Source organism: Schistocerca serialis, chromosome 11 (genome assembly GCF_023864345.2).
Source record: "Schistocerca serialis cubense isolate TAMUIC-IGC-003099 chromosome 11, iqSchSeri2.2, whole genome shotgun sequence".
In the NCBI taxonomy this organism is placed as follows: Eukaryota; Metazoa; Arthropoda; class Insecta; order Orthoptera; family Acrididae; genus Schistocerca; species Schistocerca serialis.
The window spans coordinates 161164495-161187826 of NC_064648.1; the positions used below are offsets into that span (position 1 = coordinate 161164495).

Sequence of the window (23332 nt, forward strand, 5' to 3'; positions counted from 1 at the left end):
ATCCTGTGCTGGGAACACTTCCACCGTTACGGGCGGTTACAGGGACACCATGGCTCAGTAGCAGTGCAGGGGCTTCCTACGTCCTGTTGAGTCCCGCCACGTCGACTCGTTGGACTACGCCAGGCAAGAGGAGGTCCGGCACGATATTAGGAGGTGCCCCATTACTTTTGTCACGTCAGTGTATTACTGTTACTAATGGTAGGTGGGAACCAACTGTTTAGCTGATTTACTTTCTTCTGGGCGACATTCCCTACATCTACACGTAATAATTACTGAGTAAGGCAGTGCATGGTGTAGGGAAAATCGTGCCTGTACTATTTATCTCCTTCCATACCTCATTCACGTAAAAATGACTGTCCGTAAGCCACCATACGCAGACTAACCTCTCTCATCTTATCCTCATTCTACAAACGCGAGATACACAATGAGGTGGGATACCTGATTATACCGTGTGGGACCTCCTTTTTCCCAGTGTAGTACAGCAACTTAATGTGGCATGGCCTCAGCAAGTCATTGGAAGTCCCCTCCAGAAGTACTGAGCCATGCCGCCTCTAACAGCCGGACACAGCCAGTCTGCTAACAACAGTTTCACGACCCTGCAACTAAGATCAAACTGAAAAGTCAGGAGCAGGTGGATGCGCTTCCCTCTGTTGCTCCATTGCACCTGGCCAAGATGTGGCAGCAATCTCGTGAGCAGTAGAAACGAGATCAACACAAATATCCTCCACTAGCAATTAGTTAACAGGTGGCCACTTTAGCTGATGAGAAAGTACGTCGCTACTTCCTCATAATATGATGTATGAATGCGGTACACACAAAACTGTAGATGGGAAGGAATGTTGTATTTTACTACCATCTCCACTGAATGGATCCTACTACAACTCTGCGAAGGGTATTGAGTGGAATGGCGCTCACATCGTATACCCGTCACATCACTCTAAGAGACCAAAGTAAACTCTTCTGGCCAAGACGATGTGTTACACACGAGGCCACGAAAACACTGAGGGAAAGCTGTCCAGGTATGCGCGTACTGTGGTGAGGCAGTAAACTGGCGACCCTCCCATCCGGCGCTCGATGCGGAACTACCCCTGGACCACGGCTGCAGAAATATCGTAGAAGAATCTATATCTTATGACGTCACATTTCCAACTCAGATCCCGCTGGACACTACGCTCCATGGGAACAGGAATTCCTGAGTGACTGATTACGCAACTTGTCTATAGAATGCGGCAGACGAATGCTTTGGCAACAAATTTCTCTGAACATTATTCGACAGATACTCACTTTGTGCGCATTTGTGTGCGTGTTCCACGTGATGTGTACAGCTGGAGTGCCTGACGTCCCCACGCTGTGTCCATACATGGAACGCCAGCAGAAACCAAAAATGTACAGGAAAAGCTGTGGTACAGAGGTAACGATCAAATCACAGTCCATCTTCCCAGATTTAGGTTTTTGTGGTTTCGCCAAGCCACTGCAGAAAACAGTGCGGCCTTCCCTTAAATACGGGTACTGTTGATTTCTGCCCTCATTCTTCTGTAGTGAGAGGCCATGTCGCTACTCGAATGGTCTCGACGCCAAGAGGAGTTGAAACTTTAAACATTCCCCCTATTCTTCGAGAGCAGAACTCGCCGCCTCCTTTGAAAACTTGAATGTTCAGTACGGTTTTGCTGAAAAAGCAACAGACAGTGATCTGTATATCAGTTAAGGATCGTGCAAAGACTAAATTCACAAAACCCTACGTTATGTATGGGCGTATGCAGACACATGTTGGCTGATGCTAACGACGATCTCATTTTCGTTAAAATGTATTCGTATCCAACAACGTTCACCTCTGTCTTAACCGTTAATTTACGTCTGATGCATTCTATAGTAATTCGCTACTCGCCTGTTCTCTGTCAGTATCACGAAAATGTAGTTGCAGTGGGTTGGAGCCTCGTCTTGCGGCGCTAGGCAATCGACAGTAGTCATTCATTTGATGTCCACAGGGGGCGTCATAGAACATACCAGCGACACTCCAGGCTCTGGAATTCCCAGGTTTGAAGTTGTGGAGTACAGTAGAAGGATGCAATTCTCATGTTTGATCAGTAAGTAGCTACAGAAGTATTCTTATGTTGTACACTTTCCTTGTATAGTCTGTATGTGCAGCTTTCACATTAGTGTACAGTCTAAGGTTAGTCTTGGGTATTTTAATAAGTTAGTAAATTGGATAGGATGGTTTCTTAATGCTGTAGTTACAGGGTTGAAAAGTGGTTGTCTGTTTTATACAATTGCGTGGTTCTTGGAATGGGTAGAGTCAAGGTGTGTCTGTTTGCACATGATTGAGGTGGGGTGGTCAACACATTGGAGGTAATGGACAGGATGTCTGAACCCAACTGCTCCTAATGTTTCCATAACCAGTACATCTTCTTGTCAATATGAGTGGGGTTCACTTGGAACTTCTCCTTCATCGACTATGTTCTGCAACTTATCCACTACCTCAATAAGAACAAATTTGTCATCTTTGCAGCTCTTAACCTTCTGACTATGTGTGTGTGTGTGTGTGAGTGTGTGTATGCACAGGGGCAGGTGCTGGTGCCTGTACCACTGGTATGGACAGAACACTACCGCATGTTACTGCTCTCACCCAGCGCAATGTATTAATTTTCATCGCTCCAGTAGTCATTACATTATCACACAATGGGTACATAATTGTTTATTCGTTTCTTTGTCGTTGTGTTTTGTTTCTATCGAACTGCAGATGAAACAGCGCTCTACTGTCTGCTCTTCTCATCTCAGAGTGTGCACCTGCCTTTAGTTTTTCGAACGAACGTGGAACGCCACATTCACGTTCAGGAGAAAGTGGAACAGGAAGTACGAGCTGGTCGCTCAGGGAAAGAAATGAAGAAAATGAAAACTTTAGCTCTCCAACAAACCCAGGAAAAAAAGCAAGTGTTCTACCACCTACATAATTGACATTAGAAGACTGATGTGGCGAGATGGCGCATAAATTCATGCGCATTAGCGTAAATTCACTTGCATTTCTTCAAGACAAGACCCTGATTTCCATATGTCGTCAACCACGTGTCTGCCACCCCTGCGCTCGTACATACGTTATGTATATTCCCGTACAGGGGAGACATGTTGCCGGCCGGGGTGGCCGAGCAGTTCTAGGCGCTACAGTGTGGAACCGAGCGATCGCTACGGTCGCAGGTTCGAATCCTGCCTCGGGCATGGATGTGTGTGATATCCTTAGGTTAATTAGGTTTAAGTACTTCTAAGTTCTAGGGGACTAATGACCTTAGAAATTAAGTCCCATAGTGCTCAGAGCCATTTGATTTGGAGACATGTTAACTGACAGTCGCATGCCCGGTATCGGCGGATGAATGCGATGCTGCAGTGCCCGTGTTGTTCAGAAATACGACGCAATGTTTCTTCGGACATGCAAGCGTGCATATATGTATGCATGTCCGAAAGAACATTGCACTGTACTTCTGAAGAACACAGGTAGAATAGTAGGGGACTGACCGAAGAAAATCTCTATCCCAAAGCAAAACTTTGACCATTATTTTAGTAATACTCTTTGCACAGTACATTGCCCTGCGAATCAGTACTAAACCTATGGATGCTAATATCTGTAAGTAATGTTTTCAGTTCTGGCTAATGACGTAAGGAATTCCTGATACCTCCAACCATTCACTGTTAGGTTCTTTGCTTTTTCTGTACTACCGCACACTTTGTTCCATTACTTGATTAACGATTCCTCGATACTTGAAGACGTTTGCTGTCACTCGATTCCTTCTATATGTTTCATCCATTCGATTATGTAACTTTTCGTTAAGAACTGGATTTACCCATCTTATTTTCAGAATTATTCTGTGTAGGCTGCTGGCCCTCTACGGGAACCATATGTTGGTCTGGCTCCTGCACAGGCGCCCCTTCCGCGTTGTTGGATCTGCAGTACGGCTGTGTGCATCACTAAGGCACGCACGCCACCCCACGGCGGCGACGGTCTTTCCGCCAAACAGTGTAGGTGGAGGAGGGATTGGAGTAATTTAGTGTACACTGTCGAATATTTTACTTCGTACATAAACGACATGAGGGTACAACAGATTCTCTGTATTCTCCATTGTACTGATAATCAGCAGGTAAAATTTGCTACTCTGATATCTATATGTCTACTTAATCGATTTAATCTTCTCCTTATATTCTTATATAAAATTTATAAATCATTTATATCTTTAAAACTTAATGAAGCGATTACCAATGGGTGTAGCTATTCGAAACGGACGAAATTTATTTTAAATTCTTTGCAGGGATTTGGCATGAAGCCATGGTGAGACTCGCATCATGTAAGAGACAAAGCGTGTCAGGCCATACATTTAGGTTCAAAATGGCTCTGAGCACTATGGGACTTAACATCTGAGGTCATCAGTCCCCCAGAACATAGAACTACTTAAAGCTAACTAACCTAAAGACATCACACACATCCAAGCCCGAGGCAGGATTCGAACCTGCAGCCGTAGCAGTCACGCGGTTCCAGACTGAAGCGCCTAGAACCGGTCGGCAACACCGGCCGGCCATAGATTTGGGTCTAGATGGCAGAGAGCGCAGTGGCTCCATCGCAAGGACGACGGATTCAACGTTTTGGAAGGTGCCGATTCAAAAGTGTGCAGCACCTTCAAACTCACTGCTCCTGCACAACGATGGAAATTCTGAATTTTATTTTTCGTTTTCTGTACTGCTTATCGACGTACCGGTAAGTGTCGTCAGCAGCCACGTGTCACCACTGCAGTGATTTTGGGTCGGCCCGTACGCCGGGCCCCCTACTGTGTGGACTCGGCCCGTGTCCCCCGCTGGCCTCCCTCGCCCTGTGTTGTTGTGACGCCCACAGCCGGGCTGGCGGAAGCGCGAAGCGGCTCAGACCGCAAACGGGATGTTGGCTGCCCGCTGACCGCTAACTGCGTGCTGTCACAGCGAGGACATGACGCACTTCCCACATACACACACACACACACACACACACACACACGTAAAAGCGTGGAGTATTCCTGGCGCACATCCGCAAAGCTCCAGTTACGCAAATACGACTTGGCGGCGAGAAATCGCGATCCTGCGATAGTAGCTTCCCACTAATCGACAGATTTACACCAAACATGTTAATAAGACACGGCTCTATTCTCCCTTGGCACACAAAACAGCCACTGTTGAAGAAGAAACGAGAGAAATGACTTAGAAAAAGGACAGTATCACCAAGAATGGCGATGTTTTACTGAAAGTCAAAATTTTGCCGGGCTTCAATGCGGTATGCTTTTAATAGTTTCCACAACGGAAGTGTGTCTTCACACCTGGCAGAAAACCCGCCAGTGTAAACATGTCGCCCACATATGTCGCGCGATCACATTGACGAGGCTTGCAACCGGTAGGGTCAAAAACGTACTAATAGACGTCCACCATTTAACAGTAAGTATATTGAAGCTGCGTTATGAGACAAAAATGCTCAACACATTCTGGAACAACTTTTATTCTCAAAAGAACGAATAGCTTGGAGCAGTGAAAGCTGTATTGTGTCACAAATGAGCAGGTCAGTAATCCACACCGTACTCGTAGGTCCAGCAAACGTGTCTGTAACTGAACAGCTTACAAACACTGGGCTTGTCAAGAAATCACAGTGGGCACCTGCTGTTCTTTGTTTCAGCTGATACAGGGTCAGTGATTTAACAAGCAGCCGTGTTCACTATACTCCAGCATATTCTGTGTATCACGCTATCAAAGAACACTTCTAGCGACCATAGTACTGTATTACGTTCAGTAATAGGATCAGAGACACAAGTTTACGGAACAATCTAGTGAACTAGTCGTCAACGCAGATGTAGCATTTCGGCGTCCACCGCCTGTGTTATTCGCGTCACTCCGGTTTGCACACGCGAATAACCCAACACTGACGCCAGTTTACAGAGCTCTAGAGGCCGCCGTTCGACGCGGGACTGCTCCGGCTGCAGTGCTGTGCTGACTGAGGCAGGCGGGGGCGGCCGCAGCGCCTCACCAGCTGCAGCGCCGGCCTCTGTTGCCGCCGCGCGGGGGCGGAGCGACGCCCCGGCGCCGACCGCTCTGCCACTGGGAGACCGCAGCAGCTGGCAGTGGGACGGCTCAGCTCCTTCACTAATACAGTAGGGATATGAGGTGAAAGTAACACTGCATTCACCTATAAACCCTCTATTGAGACTAAATATCCGAATAGCTATCATTTCTTTCCTTCTGGAAGATAGTATCAGTCATACTTAAATGCCGTTCCGCCGCGTCTTTTAAACTTTGGAATATTGTATCGACGCTGTTCACTTGATGAAAGTTACTGAACACCGAATTCAGTACCTATGAAAGACGGAAAAGTCAAACTAATGCTCTTCCAGAAATCAAAACCAATATTTTCATTAGAATGTTCATAGGACAAATCAAGGTCAAATATTTTCGTTGTGGAGTCCAAATATTTCCTCTACAGTCAGCCTTGAATCTAACTAGTCAGCTAGATAATTTCTGCCTGACTGTCTGTTGAAAATCTCTTGCTTTTTACCAGACCAGGATGTTTCGTAATATCAACCAACCAAAAATCTTATATTCTTTTCACAAAACTCAATTTATCCCTGATCATATTCTTAACCATTTCATATATTCGTACACCTGGAAGGGGTCAAATTGTCCTCCTTTTACAGAACTGCCGCATAAGCTGCACGTGCTGCGCCACTGTGTGATGCTGTCAGTGGTCACGTGATCACTCTCGCACTCGTCTTAGTCCAGGGGCAGCGGCGACAGGGCGTACAGCTACCACAGCACAGGTAACACAGCTCGTGAGACCAGACACAAACTGTTGCGAACCACCTATTAGCAGTGAGACTGTCGGCACCCACACTTCTAGCTCCTCTCCCACCCACACCGCAGCATCGACTGGCGCCGCCAGGCTTCCTTCACCTGGAAGAAGGAATGGCGCGCTCTGGTCTTCAGCGACGGCAGCAGACACTGCCTGCATCCAAGTGACGGTCGTTTGTGCATACGACGAAGAGCTGGTGAGTGCTATCTCAAAGCGTGTACTCTTCCGAAACACACTGGCCTTACTGTTCACCTGTGCCGTTCCTGGAGAGGACATGCGGAATGTTGTTAAACCCGCTCTTTTGCTTTTCTTGTAACAGGAAGACGGTGTGTTGTTCCAAGAGGATAATGCTCGCCCACATACTGCTCATCGAGCTCAGTGTGCCCTGCAAGACGTGTGGCAACTTCCCTGGCTGGCACGATCTCGGGACTCCTCTCCAGTCCAGCAGGTGTGGGGTATGATGGGACGACAAGTGACAGGTGCGACGTGTCAAGCGAGGACTCTTACACAACGACGTGACGTCACGTATCCCAGGGCTGTATTCGCCAGCCATACTATCGACTCGATGACAGAGTCAGCGCCTGTGTTGCCGCCTGTAGTGGCTACGCCACTTGCTAATATCGATGTCTCAGGTTTGGTCGATGCCTGGTTCGTCGAACCGTGTGTGCAATTCGCCTGTATGTGTTACCACTTCATGTACTCCATATGCAGTGTTGCAACAATAAATCTTGAGTGACCTATTAACCTCCATAAGCTCCAATTTTTTTTCTGGCAGTGTATTAGCAACCATGAGTTGCAACATTTGCAGACAATAATCCTATACTATGATATCATCAGCGTCCATCTTCCACCTCTAGTCCATGCTCGCCCTAGACATTAAATCACGAGTAACTTGTAGTTAAAATAGATAACTTCACACAGAAATGTCCGTGGAAGCCTTGTAGGCTTGTTCTAGCTCTACTACTGATGTGGCGACAATGGCTTGCAACTCATACAGGGTGTGGGGTTACAAGCTCAGACGTCTAGTTTATAATCAATATGTATTAAGCAAGAATATTTAGAAAATGGCGGTTCAAATTTGCCGAAACTAGTCATCACTGTACGATCAATTGTGATTTCGGCAAATAAAGATTTCGAATCAGAAAACTTCACCACTTAAAGCTAGAGAGTCTTCTACAAGACTCTCTCTGTGCCCGGTAATCCAATAGGTGACTTCAGTTATAATGAATGTAATCCAAATAGAGATGTGCAGGGCGAGTCAAAAAGGAATTTGCAACTTTAGAATGATATAGAAATGTATTGAGATAACTTACAGAATCGGTTGGTGTATGATTATGCAGCAAACAACCCGCATGTACCTCAGTCCATCAGTGCCCCATTGGACCGCCAGGAACGCCAGCGTTGTGCACAGTTAGGATGGCTGCTTTCACTGGGGTGGAGCGTGCCCGCTGTGTGTTCTGGTACCATGAAACGAACTCTGCAATAACTCTTCGGCGGTTTCATTAAAGACCGCGCGTATCTTCCTCCCGTAGCAAACAATTTGGCCGACCCGAAAATCGAATCTACGCTGCTGTTGCACAAGTTTCGCCAGTTTTGCTACAGCGAATGTGGGGAGCGGAAATTGACTACCAGTGGGATGTGTCCCACATCATAAATGGTATTCACATCGAAACGAAATGACACTTTTAGGTGAAACTTGAGGTCCTTTGCTACAAACTAACACGTCAATCTACTCTGCAAGATATCTCAATGTATTTCTGTATTTCTAAAGCTACAAAGTCCTTTTTGACACACTCTTTATTTTTAGCGTCTTCAGTGTGCAGTTTTCTAGAATTCTACTGCTGACCAAAGATAAGCTCCGTCCAAATGCAACATCTTTGAACCTTAGCCTCAGCCACACTCTTTGGTTTATTTACACCCTGTGGAACAAGTGGGATTTGTTGGCTGTGCCAAAGTTTGTGTATTGCTGTGTGATCAATTCAAATGGAAAACATGAACTACGTTCTCCAATGTGGCTTGTGAGCAATGGGTAAACTGGTGGATGTTTATTACTGCAAGTAATACCGTCAAGTTGACCTTGGAGGGTAAGTAACTCTGGATACCTCGCCACATTCTGTGCTTCTTTCTATCGTCTTTTCTATCTTCCCCGGACTACATTTAGACATTAGAACAGCTATGCCAGAGATGACTGGTCTCGTGACATTTTGCGAAATATCTCATGTGATAAACTAATAATGGGAGGCGCCGCCCAGGGAGGTCGGGCTCGAGGACACGATCTGAGACCGCGTTCCTCAGCAGCGTTGTTGAGGCCACAACTACCAATCATTCCCACTTTGCTTTCTTCCTCTTCTCAAAAGTAAAAAATTTTATAATTTTCGATTTGGAAATTTGATGTACAGGGTGTTTAAAAAATGACCGGTATATTTGAAACGGCAATAAAAACTAAACGAGCAACGATAGAAATACATCGTTTGTTGCAATATGCTTGGGACAACAGTACATTTTCAGGCGGACAAACTTTCGAAATTACAGTAGTTACAATTTTCAACAACAGATGGCGCTGCAAGTGATGTGAAAGATATAGAAGACAACGCAGTCTGTGGGTGCGCCATTCTGTACGTCGTCTTTCTGCTGTAAGCGTGTGCTGTTCACAACGTGCAAGTGTGCTGTAGACAACATGGTTTATTCCTTAGAACAGAGGATTTTTCTGGTGTTGGAATTCCACCGCCTAGAGCACAGTGTTGTTGCAACAAGACGAAGTTTTCAACGGAGGTTTAATGTAACCAAAAGACCGAAAAGCGATACAATAAAGGATCTGGTTGAAAAATTTCAACAGACTGGGAACGTGACAGACGAACGTGCCGGAAAGGTAGGGCGACCGCGTACGGCAACCACAGAGGGCAACGCGCAGCTAGTGCAGCAGGTGATCCGACAGCGGCCTCGGGTTTCCGTTCGCCGTGTTGCAGCTGCGGTCCAAATGACGCCAACGTCCACGTATCGTCTCGTGCGCCAGAGTTTACACCTCTATCCGTACAAAATTCAAACGCGGCAACCCCTCAGCGCCGCTACCGTTGCTGCACGAGAGACATTCGCTAACTATGTAGTGCACAGGATTGATGACGGCATATGCATGTGGGCAGCATTTGGTTTACTGACGAAGCTTATTTTTACCTGGACGGCTTCGTCAATAAACAGAACTGGCGCATATGGGGAACCGAAAAGCCCCATGTTGCAGTCCCATCGTCCCTGCATCCTCAAAAAGTACTGGTCTGGGCCGCCATTTCTTCCAAAGGAATCATTGGCCCATTTTTCAGATCCGAAACGATTACTGCATCTCGCTATCTGGACATTCTTCGTGAATTTGTGGCGGTACAAACTGCCTTAGACGACACTGCGAACACCTCGTGGTTTATGCAAGATGGTGCCAGGCCACATAGCACGGCCGACGTCTTTAATTTCCTGAATGAATATTTCGATGATCGTGTGATTGCTTTGGGCTATCCGAAACATACAGGAGGCGGCGTGGATTGGCCTCCATATTCGCCAGACAGGAACCCCTGTGACTTCTTTCTGTGGGGACACTTGAAAGACCAGGTGTACCGCCAGAATCCAGAAACAATTGAACAGCTGAAGCAGTACATCTCATCTGCATGTGAAGCCATTCCGCCAGACACGTTGTCAAAGGTTTCGGGTAATTTCATTCAGAGACTACGCCATATTATTGCTACGCATGGTGGATATGTGGAAAATATCGTACTATAGAGTTTCCCAGACCGCAGCACCATCTGTTGTTGAAAACTGTAACTACTGTAATTTCGAAAGTTTGTCTGCCTGAAAATGTACTGTTGTCCCAAGCATATTGCAACAAACGGTGTATTTCTATCGCTGCTCGTTTAGTTTTTATTGCCGTTTGAAATATACCGGTCATTTTTTAAACTCCCTGTTTTATAATTTCGAGAAGTGATTACAGCTGTATCTTATAGAAAAAATGACAAAAGACCTCCACGCGGCAGTGCACAGGCAGCGCTGCCCGTGGCCTCAGCTGCGCAGCCAGACGCCGCGGTGAGGCGGGGGCCGAGTGCACTCAGTGGAGCACTGAGGCGACACCCCCGGGACAACAAGGCCGCCCAGCAGTGTTAGTGACGTCACACTAAGCGGCCCATAGCCGACGCAGCAGTCCACGGACACCTCCGTACAGACGCGCCTGATGCTAACGACCTTCTGTCCGTCATACAGAAAGGAGCCAACTATAATTCGAACCAAAGATCAAATTATATATATTCTTGTAAACAGCATAAAGGTTCATAACGAAATACCGATTACAAATACGGGCAGGAATAAGTTTAATCGATTGAGGAACTTTGCCACTATTTTATAATTGTCAGAACACTATTTAGCTTTAAAACTCTCATACAGGTGGTGACAGCAGGACTTAACATTTTCAAGCTATTACACTGAAAGTAAATTATCTTAAACACTTTCATACGTAGCAAAACGCTCACAACTTTCGTTTACAATAAGGTAACAAGAGTTCGCTTTATCTCATAAAACACATGACTATTGTGAATTTACTCATATGTTCGTGGTGACAGCTCTTTTCAAGAATTTTTACAAGTGTATCCCCAGTAATAAAGAATGGAAACAAAAGATAGATATCAAATATTCTCCTTTTAACATAGACATCACTGAACACAATATTCTGTCCTGCACTGTGATACTAAGGGACTGCTCTTTCCTTTAAGAAAAGCCTGACAATTTGCAGTTCACTCTGCTATTGAAGATACACTTCTTGAAACAATATTAAAAATATTATGAAAGGTAAGGAAATGAAAAACAACCAAGTGCATTACATGTAAGAAAGTGAGCAAAAGGCTGAGGCTCTCTTTACTTACCATTTTCAATCTCTCTGGAGCTTATCACCAACTGCAAGTCTCATTATTACTGTCTGTTACTAACAAAGTGCTTTTCTATTTGGAAAACCTGACAATTTGATGTTCATTCTGGTACTGAAGATAAACACTTTTCAGAGGAGTTGTAGAACCTATTCCTGCCCGTATTTGTAATCGGTATTTCGTTATGAACCTTTATGCTGTTTACAAGAATATATATAATTTGGTCTTTGGTTCGAATTATAGTTGGCTCCTTTCTGTATGACGGGCAGAAGATCGTTAGCATCAGGCGCGTCTGTACGGAGGTGTCCGTCGACTGCTGCGTCGGCCGTGGGCCGCTTAGTGTGACGTCACTAACACTGCTGGGCGGCCTTGTTGTCCCGGGGGTGTCGACTGAGGTCCGCAGAAAATCTTCAGACGGCGGACCCTGGCTGTGCAAATGCGGGCTCGCAAAAGGAAGAAAGTGCAGCCTTTGCTGGAGTCACTCGCGCCGGTCTTCCAGGACGCTTAGCACGATGCCGCAGCCGTGGCGGCTACCTCGGCAGTGAGCGCTCAGCCCCCACTGCCTGAGAGGACAGCGCCGGCCGCCACCGTCAGCTGCCGTCAGCCTCCGAGGCACCCAATGGCCGCCCACTACGTGTTTTCACGCGGCTGCACAGACAAGTTGTTGTACTGCATTTGCGGCACTCTTAGTGGCCTTCCCTGCACGGAAAGCGAGCTGCCAGTGGTTTGTGCCGCTCAGAAGCCGGTGAGACGACTTCTGGCGCCAACCAGCTCTTCAAAGGCTTTTTACAGAATATCCAGGAAGCAAGTAGATCTATCGGACTTTCTTCAATGTAACTACTTCCGCGATTTTCCATGCCCTATTTCTAGACACAGATCACAAACGAGACATTAACATGGAGTTACCTCTGGCGCCAAAAGTTATATAATTTCATCTGATAATCCGTTAGGACATTGAGCTGTGCCTCAAACAAAACTATTTAAGGGTATGGAGACAACCTTATGAATACATTTCACCCTGCTGAAAAAAGACACAGGTGTAATCGAATGTATTTGGTTTTTGGCCCATCCCTCATGATAGCACTTCGCAACGTTCTTTTCACTACTGTATACAGAGCTGAAGCGATCCTTAATGGGGCGAGAGCAGTGTGGCGGAGGGGAGTGGAGGGGATTGGGGTGGGGAGGGAAGGGTGAGCGCACGCCTGCTGTAATACGACACCGGAAGAAAACTACTGACAGATCCTGAGGCAGCGATTTGGCTCGCAGCCCACAGTGATTAAGTGCTAAGGTGGCTCAGTACAGTCTGTTAACGAATGGACCAGCGTATACAATAGGTTTCAAGATATGTGAGTGGTAGAAAAATTTCTTGATAACAGAACCTCTTACATTGCACTCGAGACAGCTTGGCGTGCTGCAGAACATAATCTGACAGACAGGATGAACTGATGATGCTGTGGTGTACGGGGAGATGTAATTCTTGAGTGACTGTGGGACGGTACAAGTTGACTTACACAAAATTTCTAGATGGTGAGATGAATGGTAGTTGGATCTAAACGTAGAAATACTGGAATACAGCATTAGCAGTCACATCGATGAAATATCTCTGTGTAAGGTTGCAAAGCGAGATGAAATGGAATGAGCATTTAAGAATGGAGCAGAGAAGGTGAATGCACGACTTCGAGTGGGAGAATTTTAGGAACGTAGTGTTAATCTGTAGAAGACAGAATATAGGACAATAGTACAACCCATTCTTGAGTGCTGTTTGAGTGTTTTGGATCCGCACCAGGTCCTATTAAAGAAAGACATCGAAGCAATTGATAGGTGTGCAGCTAGATTTGTTACCTGTAGATTCGAACAACACTCACATGTTGTAGAGATGGTTTGTGAACCCAAATAGGGACCCCTGTAAGGAAGACAATGTTATTTTCGAGGAACACTGCAGAAAAAATTTAGAGAACCGATATTCGTAGCTGACTGCAGAATGATTTCACGGGCATCAACGTCCATTTGGCGCAAGAAGCACTAATACAGAGAAATTAGGGTGTCCGTGGGGGCAAATATACAGTAGTTTTTCCCTTGCCGTATTTAAGAGCGTAACAGGAGAGGAAATGACTAGTACTGGTGGAAGGCAGCTTCCGCCATGCACCATATTGTGACTTATTGCGAGTATAGGGAGATGTTCATGTATATCTACAACAATGCTCAGCATGCCAGCAAGCGGTGTGTGACGGAGCGTGCTTCTAGCACCCCTAGCTGACAGTCTCTTTAGTGGACTTGTTGCATCTTCTACGTGTCCTGCAAACAAAACACAGACTTTGGCTCGTCTTCCACTCAAGATTTTCTGTTTGATCGTTCCTATTTAAGTTGGCCCTAATTCTAATCCCTTGGCATTAGCTGAAATGGCTCTCTTTGAATTTGTGTGACTGATCGAGCAAAAGAAATATAACGGAGTCCTTCTAGTTCGTCTGTGGGTGACACAAGACTTTTCATTGTTTAGAATCAGCTGCCACTGCCGCGCGGGGTTGCTGCACGGTCTGTGGCATCTTGTCACGGTTCGCGCGGCTCCCCCTGTCGGAGGTTCGAGTCCTCCCTCGGGCATTGGTGTGTGTGTTGTCCTTATCATAAGTTGGTTTAAGTTGGGTTAAGTAGTTTGTAAACTTAGGGACCGATGACGTCAGCAGTTTGATCGCACAAGCTCTTACCACACATTTAATTAAAAAAATTAATGTTAAACTGCCTCTTTGCGTACCGCACCGATAAATTCTCTAAATCATTTTGCTATTGCTTTGATCTTCTGATGACTTTACTAGATGGTAAAAGACAGCATCATCTGCAAACAATGGCTGCTCAGATTGCCTCCTAAATCGTTTTTATAGATTAGGAACAGCAGAATGCCTACAACACTTCCTTGGGGAAGGGCAGATACCACGTTTGTTTTATTCGACAACTTTTGCGAACTCTCACCAGGCAAACAGGAATACGGCGGTCATCCGGATGAGAGGCGTCACGCCACGCTTCCCGTGGTTTGGCCGTCCTGCGGCAGACTTCCGCTGCGCCCGCCGTCATATTGAGCGCGCGCTCCCTGCGACGCGCACTGCTTCTGTTTGCTCCCCAGTGTCGACAGCGGACAATGCAGCCGGCGGGCGTAATTGCCACAGTGGCAGCTCTGCTTGCAGGAAATGCGACATCGGTGATAGATTGCGTCTGCTGGCACTACAACAATGTTTTTGTCTCTGACAGAAGCTCTGAACTCAGTCCCGCAGAGTTGATAGGATTGGACTACTGTGACTATGAAGGTAAGTGCTTTTTCGTGCAGTACAGACTGACAGGACGTTATGCACAGTGCAGTTTTCACTCACGTACAGGCGCCTTGGCTTACATATGCTCTTATCAAAGGTTATACGTTTTCTCCCTGACAGTGAAGGACTGCCTTGGGGACAAACTGCACTTCATTCTCACCCTTTTCGGTCAATGTACTTTGTAACAACTTTTTGCATGTGAAAAATATCATAATGTACGATTTGGAAAGACGGTAAATTAAGCATCTATATTTGCGAATTGAGCCCAAAACGTTTTTCATATGTGTGAGAATAGATAGAAGTAAGATGTTGCGAAATACAACGAGTAGATTCTTTAAAACCAAAGCACCTTCTTGCATAATTTCTGCCGTACCTCGTCATAATAGCACCCTTTACGTATTTTCCGTAGTTCTGTATTCTACATAATGGTGGAAAGTTCCGAGTGACAAGAGAAAATGGTGGACTGCATTCTGTGCTTCAGAAATTAACATTCACCGTTGTGTCATCGCGGTGCAGAGGACGTATCCTTAGCGGTACAGCACAGACATCGGTGGCTGACGCCTGAAGTGGCTGCGAGGGAGTTCACTTCCTTCACTGCGCTGTACAACTTACCTTTCCGAACTGTTTAATTTCCTAAATTAAGTAAAATATTTTTGTAATTCTAAAATTACCTTACAATGAGCCTGACAACGTTCGTAGGGTTGAATCGCCTGTAGACGTATAGAAAAAGACCATCCTCCTTTCCTTTTTCGTGATGGATCTATGACTCTGTCGTTGAAATTTGGAAACGTGTGAATCGTTTTCTTTGCAATAGATAGCATGGCAAGATGAGACAGCCTATCTTCATCTCTGGTACTTCTAAGAAACTGTTTGATCCGCGACAACGTGCGGAAACACGTCTCTGCTTCACAGCTTCTCATGGGGCAGCAGCCGCTGATTTCAGCAGATTCCTGACGTCGCCAAAAGGTTCTTGCAGATTATTTCCAATGACAAACTTTATAAGGGCTCCTGCGTTTTTTTTTCTTGAAACCTATTTCGAGAATAAATGGTCTGTAGCTCTGTTTTTAACTCAGCTTTACTTAAAAAATTGATAGGACTGCGTAAGAGCAGATAGAACATTTTCAGGACACTAATTTTTCAATGAAAGAAAGAAGCGCTGTTTGAGTAAATTAGAGGGCAACAAGTGGCTGCAGAATTCAAACCTCTGTTTCTTCTGTGATATCATTAACATTGTCTCTAATTTTAAAAATTTCGTTTCGGAATGATGCTGCTGCTTGCTTTATTGAGACGCGACCAGTGGTATATTTTTGAAATTGGCTGTACTAGATGTTCACGTAGGGCATACATACATATTATAAAAATGGATATATGTATGTATGTATGTATGTGTGTGTGTGTGTGTGTGTGTGTGTGTGTGTGTGTGTGTGTGTGGTTTGCAGATGTACCACATCCCCTTCTGAACCGATTTCAACCAAACTTGCTACACACATACCTTACTGCCAGCAATGAATTGCTGTGGGCGTAATAACTACTCACCTATCATAGTTCAGGACACATAACGTCGTAAACAGTGAGATGCACGACAGATTGCCTCACAGTGCATGACGTCTGAATTTACTGCCTCTCCCCTACCACCTCTGTTCGCAGCACATTCTGCACACAGTACCGTCGTACACCAGCGAATGTACCTGCAAAGTCGTGTCATTGCATGACGCAAGGATCAGGAGATGTGGCGTCATGTATGAATTTTTAATACATTTATTCGTTAGAGCTGAGACACACACAGAGTCGAGTCCACTTAAGAGAAATACCCGATACCTGGCAGAGCTTTCATCGTCTTTCAGCTGCGAAGCGCAAACGGCTGTAGGCGAAAACATTAGCCACCTGTAGGGCTGAGAAGAGTCTATGCAGACGTTAACAGACTCGCGATCTAGACATGAGCATAAGCTGTGCTTACACTTCTGTAAATTATGCATATTTCTTTGTGTGACTGTTTCGTAATTTCAAGTGTTTTCACGAATACATATAAATGAAATTTTTTCGATATTAGAGAAAAACAAAGTTCAATTTTTGTTTTCATTTCTCATAGAAAATTGCTAAATTAATACCTGTACATTTCTGGATTTGTCGGCTAGTTATTTTAATAAGATATCCCTAACTGAAAGGAAAATTTTGTGTGATGGAGTTTTATCCTTAGACCATATGTTTGATTCACATTTGTTGTCTGGCTGCTGGTATCTTCAATGTGTTTAAGACATTCTGGAGTGTCCTCTCTGTTCTCATTAACTGTGAGCACTTTTCACGATTTAAAGTTCCATGTAGTGGCTGATCCATGTGGGATTCTTTGTTTCACAACTGCATCTGGAACAGCCACTTTTCGAGGTGAATGACAGAAAAGTATTGCTACCTCCGCAGTAGTTCTGAAAAACGGTTTCATTTGTTTGTTTCGACTTGTCGCTTGGGCAAAAATTAAGTTCAGTGAGTGTTCATAAGAATGTACGTAATACACGAAATTATGCCCTTATATTACAGTTGATTGGATTTCTGTATGATGGTCACGCATGACGCTGGCGCCATCATAAATTTGGGATATTACGTTTTCTTTCGTTTCTTGGACAACATCGGCGAGTACATCTTTAATTGAATCAGCCAAGGAGGTATCACTGATAAGCGATTGATTTGAAAACATGCAAAAGCCTTCAACCGGCTCTTCAGTAGATAACAGAAAACGAAATACTACCAGTAGCTGAAATTTAGAAGCTACATCAGATGTTTCATCTGCTAACAGAGACACAAAAACTGTCTTCGCTAGTTCTGCATTATCTTCGTCCTGACATACATGTAACGTACAGTTCAATAAATTCTTCTGCATACCACTGGGTGCACCTAAAAGACAGCAGAATTGTTCACGTGCTCTTTCACATCCGCAGCTGACGCGGAAGTGAAGTTTACCCGTTCCCTTTCTAGCACTGTTAGATTGTACTGTTTCATCATGTACACGTAGCGCAAGTTCAGACTCACTGCAGAACTTTATCTTGGAAAGAACATACCGAGTTTGTCTTATATCGCCGTTCTGACTTTCTGTATTTCGCCTGAAAGCTAAGATGTTGCATAATTTCTGTTTTTCCAACGAGTGATAATGCTAAAAAAGCATTCTTATGTCCAATAGATTCCCCACGCTTCTTAAACTTCTCTGTTAGATGACTTACAAGGAAACTGTTAAGTGCGACGTCGCAGTAACAGTCTTTAGTAAGGCTTACTCGAAAGTGAAAATTATGACCAGAAAAATATTAACTGGTGAGGACGCACCATGTCCACAGAAAACGAGAGTCTGGGATGCGCAGAGATCAACCTTCTATGGGGTGCATGTATTACACCTCACAAAATGGACATCGTCGACATCCAAGAAATGTTAGAGACAAACCATTAACTTGGACCATGGAAACCGAATAAAAATGGCGCGTCTCAATGATCACAAAGGTTCGCACCATCGAGATCAAAGACGAGCTCCTTGGCAGCTACGAAGCGTGCAAGGCATCCACTCTTGAAGAATGCATACAGAAATCACGTTGGAGTAACAGGGTGACGGGAACTGATGGAAAGTGATGGCGTGCAACCGAATGCGAAACAGCTTACCGTGAAACTGGCTGTCCTTTAAGGCGTTGATGCAGATAGTGCTATAATATGTTTTGTACGCACAGAAAAGACAAACATGTGGAGGTTGAATTCATCTGGTGGTTCCAGGTGGTATGAACTGTAATGTCACACACTTTCCAGGAGCGATAGTTTGTTCTTTATGAGTATGACTTTTATACGCAGACTACGAATGAAACAAAAGCAACTTATTTTGACGAGCTATTAGCCAAATGCAGTGTTCATACCATAGTTGCAGTTATCTAACGCCCGTTCTCCCACTCTTGCTTGCTATGATGTAAATATCCCCTACTGCCCTTGCCAAAGTCACTCACATGAGAAAGAATCGAGGGGCGCAAAGCAACTCTTAGTTCTTGCTGAGCAATGAATAGCGTTCCAGCATATTTACCATCCGGTTAAAGAGTCAGTTAATTGTACACGAATTGATATTCCATGATCTTGATAGAATTCTCTTGATACCTTTAATTTCCAGGGTCCCTTTCATATGTGTTTCCTCTTCAAATGCAGATTGGTTGCAGTTGAAAACAAATTCCTTATTCAACGATAGGGTAAGTTTGAATACCTCCCCAACAAGTTTCTGGGCCGACTCCGTAGTATGCTGTGTATCGTCAAGCTTCGTTTGAAATTTCATTGTCCTACAATTCTGTAGCACAGTTTGACGTTAAGCAAACATCCACCGCTCCTCTTGAAATCACTATATGTATGTCGCGCGCAGTTTGATGTGAATAACGTAGTAGGTCAGCAGCATCTTCATCCCGTAAATTGTATCGAGCATCCCTGAAACGCGAAAACATCAGTTTTTGTGACAAGTGCGTCTTGTCTGTTCAATAACCGTAGTTTTCCTTATGCACTAACGGTCATATTTCTGCGAACTTCTTCAAAATACACTACTGGCCATTAAAATTGCAACACCGCGAAGATGGCGTGCTACGGAGACGAAATTTAACCGACAGGAAGAAGATGCTGTGATATGCAAATGATTAGCTTTTGAGAGCATTCACACAAGGTTGGCGCCGGTGGCGACACCTACAACGTGCTGACATGAGGAAAGATTCCAACCGATTTTCATACACAAACAGCAGTTGACCGGCGTTGCCTGGTGAAACGTTGTTGTGATGCCTCGTGTAAGGAGGAGAAATGCGTACCATCACGTTTCCAACTTTGATAAAGGTCGGATTGAAGCCTATCGCGATTGCGGTTTATCGTATCGCGACATTGCTGCTCGCGTTGGTCGAGATCGAATGACTGTTAGCAGAATATGGAATCGGTGGGTTCAGGAGGGTAATACGGAACGCCGTGCTGGATCCCAAAGGCCTCGAATCACTAGCAGTCGAGATGACAGGCATCTTATCCGCATGGCTGTAACGTATCGTGCAGCCACGTCTCGATCCCTGAGTCAACAGATGGGGACGCTTGCAAGACAACAACCATCTGCACGAACGGTTCGACGACGTTTGCAGCAGCATGCACTATCAGCTCGGAGTCCACGGCTGCGGTTACCCTTGACGCTGTATCACAGACAGGAGCGCCTGCGATGGTATACTCGACGACGAACCTGGGTGCACGAATGGCAAAACGTCATTTTTTCGGATGAATCCAGGTTCTGTTACAGCATCATGATGGTCGCATCCGTGTTTGGCGACATCGCGGTGAAAGCACACTGGAAGCGTGTATTCGTCATCGCCTTATTAGCGTATCACCCAGCGTGATGGTATGGGGTACCATTGGTTACACGTCTCGTTCGCATTGAAGGCACTTCGAATAGTGGACGTTACATTTCAGATGTGTTACGATCCGAGACGCTACCCTTCATTCGATCCCTGTGAAACCATACATTTCAGCAGGATAATGCACGACCGTATGTTGCTGGTCCCATATGGGCCTTTCTGGATACAGAAAATGTTCGACTGCTGCCCTGGCCAGCACATTCTCCTGATCTCTCACCAATTGAAAACGTCTGGTCAATGGTGGCCGAGCAACTGGCTCGTCACAATACGTCAGTCACTACTCTCGATGAACTGTGATATCGTGTGGAAGCTGCATGAGCAGCTGTACCTGTACACGCCATCCACGCTCTGTTTGACTCAATGCCCAGGGGTATCAAGGCCGTTATTACGGCCAGAGGTGGTTGTTCTGGGTACTCATTTCTCAGGATCTATGCACAGAGATTCCGTGAAAATGTAATCACTGTCAGTTGGAGAATAATATATTTGTGCAATGAATAGCCGTTTATCATCTGCATTTCTTCTTGGTGTAGCAATTTTAATGACCGGTAGTGTATATTCGTAATTGTTGTTTTCCTATACCACGGATGATTTTCCAAATACAAGACTACGTTTAGTACCAACTCCTAGGACAGTGACTGTCCTTCAGTACGTTTCATTGGAAACGGGAACTGGGGCTCCCTGTCCGACAGTGTCGATGAACTACGCCACACCTGTCTCAGTAACACTTTCTTTCTATTGCCGCGCGCGTATCATCACCACTATACGCCTTTTGTACATTGTTCGCACAACACCACCCATTCCACTGACTCATTTGCAGAAAGGCTAATACTTCATCCGCCACTTCTTTCTCACTCAGCGAAATTTCTTGGGATTCTTTCTGACGGAATCTCAACTTCGGCTACTGTTAGTGAAGATATAACGCAATGTTTGCTTTGTTTATCGTTGCCATTGCTGTGCTTTGTATCAACACCATTAGCACTGTAGCACTACCGTGAGTTACTCGTCGACTAAGCAGTTCAGCTACGCTCCGTAGCCTCGTGCTGTCGACAGCATTTGATAGCTCCAGTCCCTCCCTCTGTTGGCATCTGCAGCCAGTGTTGTGTTAGCACGGTAGGCAAAATGTGGGGCGTGGAATGACGTTAGATCTGACATGCCAAAGCATGCACAGCTTGTGTCTTTACCCTTAGCTAACAGCAAACACGGAAAACAAAATGGCTTATTGGTAGGAGTGAAGCAGGAAATGCAAATGTTGCTTTTACGTCCATTTACATTAACACACCTGGAGGATGCCTTACCTCGGCTTGTTTACGCTTCCCTTAACTCGAACTGAGGTGGCGGCCTCTGAATTTCATAATTCCCTTCGAAGCTTTAAGGTGTTTCATCTAGAGAGATGTACTCCCGCAATTTCATTACTTCAGACTAATTATATTTTTTGCGCTGCTATTTTTTTCCGCCAGTATATTACTGGTGATGTTCCCCATCACTCCTGCCTGCTGTAGGAATGCCCATAAACTTCCTCGCGGAGGTTCAGAAGACAAAGTGAACCTTAACAGTCCCCGCGTAATGCTTTCAGACATACTCTTGCTATCTGAACAACTTAAAGTTTATCATACGATAAAAACTGAAAATGCAGATAGAATGGTCTCATACGAGGCAGAAACGGTGGACGATTGTTACATTTATTTGTAATCTGCACAAGCAGCTCTTTTCTGGGGCTTGTAGAGTTTCCAGACTTACGGAGGTTGCAGGCAGTGGCGGAGTGTGTTCCTGCGGCGCGAGTCGTCCAGTGCGGGGGTGGGGGCCGTGGCCCGCTGCGTGGGAGGCCGGCCTGCCTGCAGCCAGAAGCACAGGCCGGGGAGTACGTGGAGGAGGCGCGCCAGTCGGCCGTAAACACACTTTCGCTTAATCACAATAGGAGTAGTTTCCTTTCGTTACAGAAATTGTCAGGGAAAGTCCCTGAGGCATTGGGCGTAACTGTGGCATTATTCCAGTACGGGAAGCTTCAGGTATCGCTACACAGTTGGCGGGGACAGGCTCTCGCGAGAATATACGAGAAACACCGAGTCATACAATTGTACGTCGCAGGTTACGGAGAGCGCCAAGTGAGTCAGTCGGCCCTCAGACACGACGAGGCGGAGGTCTCCGTGTTGGGTCAGGAGCGTGGACTTCCCTTTGTTCGAGTCAATTACGTTCATTGATATCAGGTGCGCATTACTCGAACGTTCGCAGTGGTTAATTACAATAGGCATACAGCAATGGCATCCCGATTTTTCGGTTAACAGTAGCAGCTGCCCACAGTCCCATCAGAAGCGACTGTTTGTATGTTTACAGCCCGGTAGCCACACCGACAGCGAGAGACGCCATCAGAATTAGCAGTCTCACTGGGCGGGTACGGAACTTTCAGAATGTTTACCGGCGAGGTCAGCTCACCGCCGAGGTAGCCTCAGCTGGGCTGCCTTAGCGAAGCGGATCTGACGAGTGAAGCTGCGCGGGCTAACCGTCTGTTCCTTCACAGAGACGTTACGCTTTCTTCTTTCCTTTTGCTTCATTTTGCAGTCTAATTCACTGCGAGGGTTTTGTCACACATTTGCTCAAAAAGACGTGAGTCCCTCGTGAGGGAATGAGCAGGCAGAATATCTTTTGTGTGTCCAGAGATTCTGCCGTAAACTTTCTGGCAGGTGAGAAGAGATCAGCGCTTTTTAGTGCAAAGCCACTCTCCGCCACTCAGTGCCTTCATTGCTGCTTTATCTGCGGCGAGCAACCGTATGTCAACCGCACTCGCATATCGGTCGATAATTTCAGTTCGATTATTTCAAAAATGACCTCAACATTTGATGAGTACTTAGCTATTACATTTGTACATTTGTTTTCTCCCTGCTCCGTAAGCGCTGATCGTTCCCACACAAGTACAAAGGGACG

At 45.5% G+C, this 23332-nt stretch overlaps 1 protein-coding gene across 1 annotated transcript in view; it reads left to right on the forward strand.

The window, feature by feature from the left end:
* Nucleotides 1-14863: 14863 nt before the first annotated feature.
* The window catches only part of LOC126427184 (uncharacterized), a 75320-nt gene continuing 66851 nt past the window's right edge, over nt 14864-23332 (forward strand). The window contains exon 1 of the mRNA XM_050089408.1: nt 14864-15029. Coding sequence (XP_049945365.1) covers nt 14864-15029 — 166 coding nt within the window. The remainder of the gene's footprint in view (nt 15030-23332) is intronic.